The sequence below is a fragment of the Elaeis guineensis genome, chromosome 5, assembly GCF_000442705.2.
Source record: "Elaeis guineensis isolate ETL-2024a chromosome 5, EG11, whole genome shotgun sequence".
Taxonomy (NCBI): domain Eukaryota; kingdom Viridiplantae; phylum Streptophyta; class Magnoliopsida; order Arecales; family Arecaceae; genus Elaeis; species Elaeis guineensis.
This window is the reverse complement of record NC_025997.2, coordinates 119,423,256-119,435,517: the sequence shown is the minus strand read 5'-3', so window position 1 is coordinate 119,435,517 and position 12,262 is coordinate 119,423,256. Positions and strand designations below refer to the sequence as shown.

The 12,262-nt window shown below is 37.4% G+C and overlaps 1 protein-coding gene across 1 annotated transcript; it reads left to right on the top strand.

The window, feature by feature from the left end:
* The first annotated feature begins 4,337 nt into the window (after positions 1-4,337).
* On the top strand, positions 4,338-11,919 carry LOC105045501 (ribonuclease III domain-containing protein RNC1, chloroplastic). Its single transcript, XM_010923799.3, has 6 exons — positions 4,338-5,300; positions 9,258-9,462; positions 9,574-9,774; positions 10,885-10,971; positions 11,214-11,654; positions 11,781-11,919. The coding sequence occupies exons 1-5, from the start codon at positions 4,456-4,458 to the stop codon at positions 11,529-11,531; spliced, it is 1,656 nt and encodes a 551-aa protein (XP_010922101.1). The 5' UTR covers positions 4,338-4,455; the 3' UTR covers positions 11,532-11,654; positions 11,781-11,919.
* The last annotated feature ends 343 nt before the right edge of the window (positions 11,920-12,262 follow it).

The window sequence follows — 12,262 nt, the reverse complement described above, 5'->3', positions numbered from 1 at the left end:
TTCTTAAATAGAGAATTAGAAAAAGAAATCTATATAAACCAATCTCCAGATTTTATGGTCAAAGGACAAGAACATAAGGTATGTAAACTAATTAAATCACTTTATGGATTAAAACAAGCTCCTAGACAATGGCATATTAAATTTGATAAAATTATCCTAGGTGATAACTTTAGGATTAACGAATATGATACATGTATGTATTATAAAAGGAAGAATTTAGATTTTATCATTTTATGCCTGCATGAAGATGATATTTTATTATTTAGAATATCACTAAAAATAATACAAGAAGCTAAAGATTGTTTATCAAGTAATTTTGATACGAAAGACTTGGGAGAAGCTGATATAATCTTAAGAATAAAATTTAAAAGAACAAATAACGACATAGCAATAAACTTAACAAATTCAATAGAAAAAATACTTAAAAAATTTGAATATTTTGATCTAAATCTTATCTCTACCCCATATAATCATAGTTCTCACTTAACTAAGAATTTAGGAGAACCTGTAAGATAATTAAAGTATTCCCAGAGGATAGGATCACTGTTATATGTAGCGAATAGACCCATCCTGATATAATTTATACAATAGGCAGACTAAGTCGGTATACTAGCAATCTTAGTAAAGAATATTAGAAAACTCTTGAAAGAGACTTTAGATATCTAAAGGAAACTCTAAATTACTCTCTTTTATTTTCTGATTATCCAGAAGTACTAGAAGGATATAGTGATGCTAATTGGGTGACAGATAATTTAGATATTAAGTCCACTACAGGATATCTCTTCATATTTGAAGGAGGTGCAGTACCTTGGGGATCATATAAATAAACAATAATAACAAGAAGCACATTAGAATCTGAATTAACTGCTCTTGACACCACTTGCACTGGAGCACAATGGCTAAAAGACTTAATTAATGATATTGAAATTCTTCCATTCAAAATATCTATAATATCAATAAATTGTGATCGTAAAGCTCTAATAGATCTATTAAATCAACAAACATCAAATAAAAAGATGAACAATCATATCTTGATCAGATACAAAACTGTGAAAAATAAAATGAAAGATGTGATATCACTTCAATTTATAAGATCAAAAAATAATCTATCTGATTTTTAGACCAAAGGTCTTTCAAAAGCTTCGGTATTTGAGACATCAAGAGGGATGGGGCTTAAGTTCGTATATTAGTCACCAGAGTGGACCCCGACCTTTGCGATTGGAGATCCCAGGGTCCAGATTCAAAGGAAAATGACCTCTAAGGTGGCATTTGGGAGCACCGTTTCTTGGAGTTTATCTCCAACCCATCCCTATGGTGTAGTGCTCTATGTGTAATGGTTAAGTTGAGCATAGCTCTAAATAGATTCAAGATTAAAAGTTCAGTGAGCTACGATTCTATTACATGTATCCTTGGAGGATCTACCTTAGTAAGAGCAGTTGTAAGGCCGCGACTATGGAATTAGGACGAGTCCCTAGTAACTCTCATAAAAATCAAGGCAAGCGCATGGCCTAGATAGTGCTACTCTGCATTATGATTAGTTCATCTTCATACTGTGTATTTTTATACTAAATGCAAGTTCAAACCTATAAGGTACTTGTACTAATCATAGTAAAAACTCAAAAAAAAATTAAAATATTTACTAAATTTAAATATTTTATCATGAGTTTTTAAAACTTGTGGAGGATTGTTATTTTTTTTGAGTTTCAAAAACTCCTCTCTGGACGTGTGCAGCCGTTCCGCGAGCATTTCACGCATGCATGGCCATTCTGCAAGCACTTCGCGTGCAAGCGGCCATTTCATGAGTCGTTCACACACATGCAGATTCTGCTTATGGCCATTTTGAGCCTATAAAAGAGCCTCTATCCTTAGTTTTTTATCCACCCTCGAGAGTTCTTCTTCACCTCTTTTATAAAAAAAAATTCTCAACACTCTCTCGCACTCTTTTTTTTTTTCATTTGATCATTTGGGCTGAGGATAAATTTGATCGGCGTTCGATCGAGATCGTGTCACCGATGGATGTTAGAGTACTTGACTTCCAGATTGTACTTTAGAGGAAGGTGTGCGGCCCAAATCTTTGCACAAGAAAGGGTTGGAGTCTCCTTTAGGATAGTGGTTTAACCGCCTCCCAAGCCAAGTTCTATTTTTATAAGTTTGAAAATTAAAAATCTTTTACCTGATGAACTCTGTGGACTCCAAATCTCTATGATATAGAATTGAAGGAGATGGCAATGCTTAAATAGAATGGGATCAAGGAGTCCTTGGGTGACTGGAATTTGTTGGCAGTCGGACTCTATGCCGATTAGAAGAAGAAGACGATTCCCATTTTTTTTTTTTTTTTTTCTTTAAAGTTGGGGGGAGGTTGGCGGGTGGGGGGGGGGAGGGGGGGTTTGTTTTCTGCTGCATTAGAAATCGTGTGGCTTTTGGACTTGTTTTTCCTTCTTTTTGCGATAGGTGGGTTGGGGTATCACAATATACCTCGTAAAATTTTAGTACAATGAAAAGAGAAAATAAGGGGATTTGGGTTCTTTTTTTAGAGTCATTTTGAAGTAACTATATTGAGGAAACCAGTTCCAAAGATCCATTTGGCCATGATACTATATGGCACCTTAAAAAGTTATGCAATGAAGGCATGCACGAATATTTTTGAAATTTTACATTATATAATTTTCCAGCAGCAGTGACAGTGCTAAAGGCTTACCCTTTTTTCTTTCTTCTTTGAAGGAAATCAATTAAATCAAAAACTAGTCAATCAAATCTTGAAGCTATATTGGTGCATCTCAAAAAATGAATCCCATAATTAGAGGTGAACTCCACTTCTAACAGAACTGAAGGCCTTCTACTGCCTAGTTTACATGCATTATGATGATTTTCCAGCATGGTGACAATGCTCTAGGCTTCATTTTTTGTTCTTTTAATTGCAACGAATTACATACATATATACATACATACAAACGTGCACGTGCACACGTGCATATATGTGCACATGTGTGTATGGTTATATTGGTGCATGCCAAACAATAATTTCCACAATTAAAGCGCACTCCACTTGAGTCAAAGCTGAAGGCTTTCTACTGCCTAGTTTATTTGCATTTGATCATACAAGTTTTAGATATTTTATCTCTTCCATACATGTAGTCTCTCTTTATAATTTCCAAAGGTGTGCCAAACTGATAAAACTATGTACAAAAATAGGCATGTAAGTCTGAATAGGTGTTTAGGGAGGGAGAGAGAGAAGTAGAGGGAGAGGACGAGGGAGGAAAGAGATCACTTTCTTTATGTTGCACCCTCTTTTTTACTAAACGTACCTCCAATGTAAGCTCCAATAAATAGGAAAAAAAAGTATAATATTATTTAAGCCAAAAATATTTATATCAAATTTATCTTTAATAAATTAATTAGGATCTATTTGAACGAATGAATTGAAAATTTCATTAGATTATTAGATTTGGCCAATATAATCAGTTTGAAATAGACTTACACAGACCGGACTATATCATATCCATCAATACTCAGGACTGATTTTGTTAGATCTTTTTCTTTCTATAAGATTCAGATGGTGCCACTTCACAGACTCCCGGGTATTTCTAAATAAAAACTTAATTCATCCTTATTTTTTCTAATTGTATAGGTCTAGATCATGAATCATAAGGGATTTTGGGCCCATGAATCCAAATAAACCGTTGTTAGCATAATTATCATCCATTAAATACTTATTTCTCTTAGAACATGTAAAGCGTACAGATCAAATATTACAGGCAAAATTCTTGCCTTCTTATTTTTCATCTTCATCCTAGGTTCTTCCTTCTCTTTACTAAATCAAAGGACAAATAAATACTTGTTTCGTACCCTGATTGAGAACAAATCATTCATCAAATACTGCTTTTTCCGGAATCTAACAGTTAATTGGTGCAGAAACTCGTCAGCCATGGAGCCTGGTCAGAAAGTTGCCACATTTTACACCTGATGAGATCATTTTCCAGCAATCAACACCCAGCCAGATATTTTTCCTTGTCTGATACGTGTCCACACTCCCCGCCAGGGGTTGTATCTTTCGTGCGAAAGAGGGTGAACCCTCCTTCGCGAGACGTTACCGTTGGATCGCGCAATAGTCGCTTCCCCAGCTGTGCCGTGGATGACTAAATGCTTTGAGATATGCGTGGGATGCGATCCAACGGTTGATATCGCCAAAGAAGATGGATCATTTTGTCGCGCCAATGATGCAACCCGAATCTCCATGCCTCCCTCAGTGTCAGCGACATACACCAAATGAACGGTGGAGATCGAAATTTCATGCCTCTGATTTGCAAGAAGCTTAGCAACTCCCCCCAAAACCCCTTCGTCCCCTTATCTCCTCCCCTCCTTCCCACTCCCTCCTCTCCCCCCAAAAGCCCTCCAAACCCACCATTAATGACCGCCTAAAATCCCCGCAAAAACCCTAAAAATTCCACTCGCGAGATGGTCTTTCAAGCCCTAATCCGCCCATCTCTCACCAACGACCCCAAATTCCTCTTCTTCTCCTCACCTATGGAGATTTCTTCTCCTCTCAAATCCGATCTCTCCTTCTCCTCCTCCCTCTCTCCTTTCCCTCTCCAAACCCGCCTCAAGGACCCCAAATCCCTCCGCTCCGTCTTCCCCAACACCTCTGTCTTCGCCGTCGCCGTCAACCCCGACCAAGAGGCGCCGGCCGACAGCCCCAAGAGGCTCCTCAAAGAGCTCGCCGAGCGTAAAAAAGTGGCCTTTCCGAAGAAAAAGATTCCTCCGAGGACATTCATACTGAAACCCCCGCTAGATGATGCTAAATTGACCGAGAGATTCCTCAACAGCCCCCAATTGTCCCTAAAGTCGTTTCCTTTGTTGAGTTCTTGCTTGCCGTTCTCCCGGTTGAACAATGCCGACAAGACGTGGATGGACGAGTACCTTCTCGAGGCAAAGCAGGCGCTTGGATATCCCCTGGAGCCGTCCGACCGGTTTGATGACGATAACCCTGCGAAGCAATTTGATACCCTCCTGTACTTGGCGTTTCAGCACCCGTCGTGTGATAGGACCAACGCGAGGCATGTCCGGAATGGGCACTCGAGGCTCTGGTTCTTGGGACAGTATGTGCTCGAGCTGGCGTTTGCCGAATACTTCTTGCAGAGGTACCCGAGGGAGTCACCGGCGCCAATGAGGGAAAGGGTTTATGCGTTAATTGGGAAGGGGAATTTGCCAAAGTGGATCAAAGCTGCGAGCTTGCAGAATTTGGTGTTTCCATTTGATGAGATGGATAAGTTGATCCGGAAGGAGAGAGAGCCACCAGTGAAGTAAGAATAATTAAATCAGTATCTTCAATTCATCATTCTCTATTTTGGAGCACTAATATTTGGACTATGAAATCATTCTGTTTGCTGAATTTAATAGTTGACTCCAGTATTTAATGAAAGAACTAATTTGTTTGGTCTGATAAGGGTGGTCGTTGATCTTTGGAGGAAATGAGCTAGAAGCAAATTTACTTATGAACCTATGAGTCATTGGCTTTTTCAAAAATGTTTTTGTTGGGTGTGGAATTTCACAATCTTTAATTTTTTTTTTTTAACATACTGTTGTTGGTCAAAATGGTTGGAGGTTTCTATCTTGAGAAGATGCAAAGTTAATTTTGCTGTTCCATTACAAAGTTTTGAATATTTCACTGGGAAAGAGATTAACATGCACAATATGATTGATCATTGTCATATTCACTTCATACTATGTGGTTATAAACAGACATACATACATATACATATAGATATATAGATGGCATGTATACATACATACATACATACATGTATACATACACATATACACATGTATGTGTACATATATACGTATATATATACATATATATGTATACATATACATATATCGGATCTAGATTTGACGATAGGGATCTTACATCAATGATCCAAGTCATTGGATGTGATTTGCTACCTCTAAATTTTTACGTACCAAAAATCATATGATATAAAGACCCTTAGTGTTGCATCAAATAGTCAAAAATTTGGATAGTCTAAATAATATTAAATTATATATATTTTCTTATCACATGATGTAGAGGCTATGGTTCCAAATCACATGATTTTTGGTGTATAAGCAGGATACGAGTAGTAGATCATATCTAATGGCCCAAATCATCAATGTAGAACCTCCACCATCCAGTGTAGACATGGTCAGATTTGAGTCGAGGTCCACTCAAGTGTAGCTTTCTCCCTTCTATGTATATATATATGTATGTGTGTATATATTTGTTTATGTGTGTGTGTGCATGCGCATGTGTGTGTGTGTATCTATGTATGTGTAGAACTTAAGAGTGTTGTATTAGCTTTTTGGAGATGACTTTTCTTGTGTTGTGGCATGCGTGGCCATTGGGTTTGATTTATTACTCCAAATGAATCAGGTCACATATAAAAACCAAACTAATTTTAAACTTTCTGAAAAAGAAGAAGATTTCTAGGAAATTGTTCTCTCTTTATTTAATTATATCATTGAGGTTTGTGGAGTTATGATGTATGGTAATGCCTAGATGCTTGCTTTTATTTTACTGTGAACTTATGGTATCGATTGTGATGATATTTGAAGTTGTCCATTCCTTGTCTGGTTGTCTAGGATTCTGTTTTACATCTGATTTTTTTGGTTTTACATCTGATTTTTTGACATATTCCTATTGTCTTCTTCTTTTATATCTGATGTGTTTGGTTGTTCAAGGTGAGGTTCGTAGTCGAAGGTACCGAAACATATACTGGTGCCATCCTATTATAATCTCAGTACGCGCAATATGGAGCCAATTTGGTGTACCGAGTGTTGGTATACCTCCCATACTGCATACTGGTTTGGTACCAGTACAGTCGGTATGCACCAATATCGACCAGTATGACGAACCTTTGTTCAAGGGCACACCTCTCAAATCATTCACTTTTGTGTATATCATATGAATTTTTAGTTCCCTTTAACTGGCAAAACAAAATTCTGGTTTGAATATGGAAATAAAAACATGTTGGCCGTGGCTCACAACATTTTCAGCATGCTCACAACATTTTCAGCATGTTAGAAGTATGATAACAAATTCCTTCAGAGCTCAAAATGGAATCTTGTTTCGTTGTAAGCTTTTCAGAAATGCTGACACATAGTACATCATGTTCCCTTTCCTCCTTATTTTATATTTTTTGAGATAAGAAAGGGAATCTGGAATTTTTTAGGTCCAATTAATGAAAGATTTTAGTAAGCTAGAAATATTACACTGTTGGAAGTCACTCAAGTCTTGTTCCTAGAAGATCCACAATCATTATAATTACATTGGCTCTCCTGTTATACATCAAAGCTTGAGGGTTTCTACTAATAAAACTCCTAAATTTATGGCTTGTTCCTACACAAAATGGTTGCAAGGGATCAATAACTTGTGTTGAGCATAAACAGTTATCTTTCTCATTGCTTTGGTTCCTTCATTATTTTGTGTTCTTAATGAAATAAAAGAATGTTGATGCTATATGTTTCTTTGAGGGTTGTCTTCATGTTATTGAAGGTATGAGTAGTTGAAGTCGTTTTCTTGCACATTATACAATCTTGCCAATGAGATGCAAAAAATGTCTATCATACAGAGGGAATAAAACATAAACTCTCCTTTCCTCATGGGTGTATATTTTGGTGCCTTATAACTACTCAAAGAGTCAAGTATTACTAATATTGAGGGCATTTGCATCAGTTTTCTCTGTTGAATGGTTTGACTCTTTAGCTTATACATTGCCTCTCAGAGTTTAGTTTCCTATATCAAGCCTTGTCATCCTTCTCTTCATCTAGACTCTAGATTCACTTGGTGGAATTTAAATGGTTGCTCTTTGGATATATTAAGATATACAATCTAGAAGGTAAGTCTCCTAACCCATCATCAGTTCTGCTTTTAGCTTTATGGTGGAATTCTCTCTTACCCAAAATTGCCCTGGCTAGGAAATCAGAATTGACTCATGAAGAGTCAATCACATTGATGTCCTGTTGTAAAAGTATGCTAAATTCTTGAAGCCTTCTCTACCAGACTTGTGATATGCATCCTACTTTGTTTCTGTGAGATCAGACTTGGTTAATGAGGATGATGATAAATGAAAATATAGCAATATTGTAAATAAAGAGAATAAGGCTGATCTACATTATTGATTGACCCATTCTCCAGGAGTGTCTGGAAGTTCATTAACATGGTATTAGAGACAAGGTTGCTGAATGTCATGGGTTCAAATCGCTTCTGTGTGAATTTTCATTTTTGATTTACTATGTTGCCTCTTATTGTGTCTTGACTTGTTTATTTCTTTACTTGCATGGTCCAGGCCAGAAGTAAGGAGGGGAGGTGGGGTTGTTAAGGCTGATAGGATCATTCACTAATAGCTTAAGCTTTGAAGATCTGTTGATCAGTTAACATGTGATAAATTAAATTTTCACTGTCTTCTTTTAGTTTAATTAAAGATACATTATCTACTGAGCATATTAAGTATCTCCAGTTTGCTACGAAAGCCAAAATCTTCCAAGAAGGGAAGGGGATGATTCATCTCTCTAGGATGAGGCATATTAAAGATGCCGACTTTAATTAAGTGTGTTGAAACTGAAACATCACTGGAAGGTAAATTTCTGTTTATATTTTGTCTCATTCAGTATGTACATGGATGAAAATCCAAGTTAACTTAGTGAAAGATTCGATAATGTCTATGATATCAAATGGTACTAAGAATGTTCAGCTCAATGATGCTCCTATTGTGGAAAATCCAAAATTTTAATTCCTATATCTATTATTTCAATTCCTGAAGTCCCTTTGAAGCCACAAATGGAGCATAACCATCTGGGTAGACAAGCTAATGATGTTCTATCTGTGAAGGCATGTTGCTTTTATGTATCTACTCAATGCAGTACAATTTTGTTGATAAGTGAGCTGAATTGGATGCAAACTATAATTGCTTTGCACATATATTTTTGATGCAGTGAAATCACTAGCATGGACTCTTCACATCATGGCCTTTTCTATATGTTACATGCTACCATTAGCACCTGTAGCTTATGTGCTTTGGCATAATAACTTGTTTATCTGTAGTTCTCATCACAGTTTCAGAACTGTTGGTAAAAAGTAGCTATAAAGTTTAATATCCTGGTGGTTTGACCAGTAGCATGTTATTGATTTAAGTTTCTGAAACTTCATAACTTATGAGCAGGGAAGTTTCAGTCCTTGAAAGCAGCCTAAGTTTTTTCTTTTGCTTGTAATCCGTTTCCAGATCTGTATTCTGGGCATTGTTTGGAGCAATATATCTGTGTTTTGGTATGCCTGAAGTTTACCGCGTTCTATTTGAAGCATTTGGAATGGATCCAGAAGATGAGAGCTGTCAACCAAAATTGAGACGGCAACTGGAAGATGTTGATTATGTTTCCGTTGAGTTCGAAGGCCGCCAGCTTAGCTGGCAAGATGTTGCTGCCTATAAGGCATGAGTTATTGCATCTGATTTCATTTAGCAAAACTATTTTTTCAAGCTCTGGTGCATGTTATTTGTGCTTTTCTTGTCTCCGTTCTTTATACTCTTTTTCTCCATGCAGCCCCCGCAAGATGCACTTTTTGCACATCCAAGGCTTTTTAGAGCATGTGTTCCTCCAGGTATGCATCGTTTTCGAGGGAATATCTGGGACTTTGACAGCAGACCCCAAGTCATGCAAATACTAGGATACCCTTTGCCAATGAATGACAGAATTCCAGAAGTCACAGAAGCAAGGAACATTGAACTTGGACTTGGGTTTCAGGTAATCTCCTAATGGTGTTTTTCTATTTCTTTTTTTTAAACAATATAATTGTTATCAAGTAGGCAATTGTTTTTTCGGGAAGTTATTGAGTAGCTACAGCCTTCATGCTCTCATTGAACTTCCTAATGGTCTGTTTGGCATTCCTACCAGTTTGTGGTTCTTGGTTTTCATTTCTGGAATCATGGAAACTGAGGTTGGGAACTTGTTCGTTCACCTGTTTTGCTTTTTGATTTTCTGAGAATGCTTTCCAAATCTCTTTTTGGGGAGGAAGCCATTCATTACCACCACTGCCTCTGTCACCCTTGCTGCCGCTACCCCCATTGCTCCTGCCAGCGGACATTGCTGGCCACATGCCACCACCATTGTCAGCCGGTTGCCACCACCACTTGCCCGCTAGCTGCTGCCGCCACCATCACTGCCACAACCAAAGTGACCACCAAAGAAATTTCGCTTACAAAAGATCAAAAACAAAATGTGTTAGCTTTCATGAAAACTGATACCTGGATTGGTTTTCATGAAAACTGATAACTGTGTGATGCTAAACAGAAACTAAGATAATTTTGGACCTAAACTGTTTGCTTCTAGAGACCAATATTTGCCAACCAAGTTTGCCTGCAACCTTTGTGAAGGTGTGTTAATGAATTGGTCTTAGCTTTTTGGGATCTTGCGATGCAAGGTCCCTTAACTTTAGTTTTGGTTGATATCTCCGAAGGTCAAAATTGAGGAGTTGAAAGGTCTTTCTTGGATATTTTGGCATAAAGAGAGGCAAGACTATCAATATATAGAAGTTGGATTAATGGGAATCAACCTCTTGAAGGGGAGAAAAAACTAATCGAAGGTGGACTTCCAAGAGTGAACTAGAACTTAGGAGAGTACAAAAAAGACTGTTATGATAGTAGTCAATAGCCTCTAGACTGGAAAAGAGGGTGCTAGACTGGTGGTAATTTGCAGTTAAGGGGGATGAAAAAGAACATGCCAGTCCGTACTATGAAATATTGGAATGTTATATTTTTGATGCTTTTGTTAAGCCTGTTGTCCATTCTTGCTTTTGTTAAGCCTTACCAGATGACATCTTTTCAAATTCATGACATCTTTTCTAATTCATTGCAGTTATGCTTTATGCATCCCTCCAAGTATAAATTTGAGCATCCGCGATTTTGTCTAGAGCGGTTGGAATATGTTGGCCAAAAGATTCAGGTAGACTTTACCAATATGCTAATGCAGTTATCAATTATATATTGTGTTTGTTATCCAATAATGTTTGAGAACAGAGCAAATTGTTTTGCCTGAGTAGAACATGTCAGGATTATCCATTATAACATATCTTCACTTGCAGGAGAGATTATAGAGTGTTGGGCTATGATACAATATAAATTAAACATATCAACTGAGAGACTTATTTTTCTTTCTGGAACACCTAAGTTTATCTCTCTCTTCAGGATCTTGTTATGGCTGAGAGATTACTCATGAAGCATCTTGATGCACCTGGAAGATGGTTACAAGAGAAGCATCGCCGATTATTAATGAACAAGTACTGCGGACGGTACCTGAGGGACAAGCACCTTCATCGCTTCATCATATATGGAGAGTCAGTCCAAGACAAGTTTGAGCATAATCGTAGGCTCCGGAATCCAGCCACAACTGCAGTCCAACAAGCAATACATGGGCTTGCCTACACAGTCTATGGCAAACCAGATGTCAGGCGCTTGATGTTTGAAGTGTTTGACGTTGAGCAGATCCAACCGAAAGCTGTATGAGCTTCGAACTTCATGGCTGCTGGTACTGTAGTGTCCAGTGCTCAATAGGGTCAGCATGGAAGAATGATTCACAATGTTTTAGATTTAGATTTTGCTTCAGTTCATGTAAACAAGTTGGATAAGGTGGGTAAATTGTTTTTTACTGAAATGTTGCAAATTACATATTTCTAATGGAAATTTAATTATATCTACCATTATTACAAAGCATGAGTTCACTGTGGAACTCACTTCAGTTTTCTGTTGTTTCAGTTCAAGAAGGGAAGTTCAGGATGTAGTCCTCTGTCAACTTTGATTGGGTGAGAACAAATGGCTGTGATAATTTTGGAAGTAAACAGGTTCAACAAGATGAGGCAAACAGAACAATTTCCTAGACAAAAGCCAATCAATGGGAAGAGTGTCAGAAATCAACTAGGATCTGCTTGCCAGGTGATTTGTAACTTGGAATATCCATTAGTGCAGCGCAAATATGAAATCCTGCAACCGAAAAGGATCGGTGAATATTATAAAGTACATATTGTATGCCAAAGTAGCCCAAGTATCATGAGAGAATACATGCATGGTTGGCATATGCTGTCTTTGCTCCTACATTTTCTCCTGTTGATCTAAAATTTTAGTTCTTCTACAGTCTAGATTAGATGATTGTGCTATATCCTGCAATAGGCAACAATATTTTTATTTAAAAAAAAAAAAAAAAAAGGCTACAGGTGCTTGTTGGCATCATACTTTCAAAA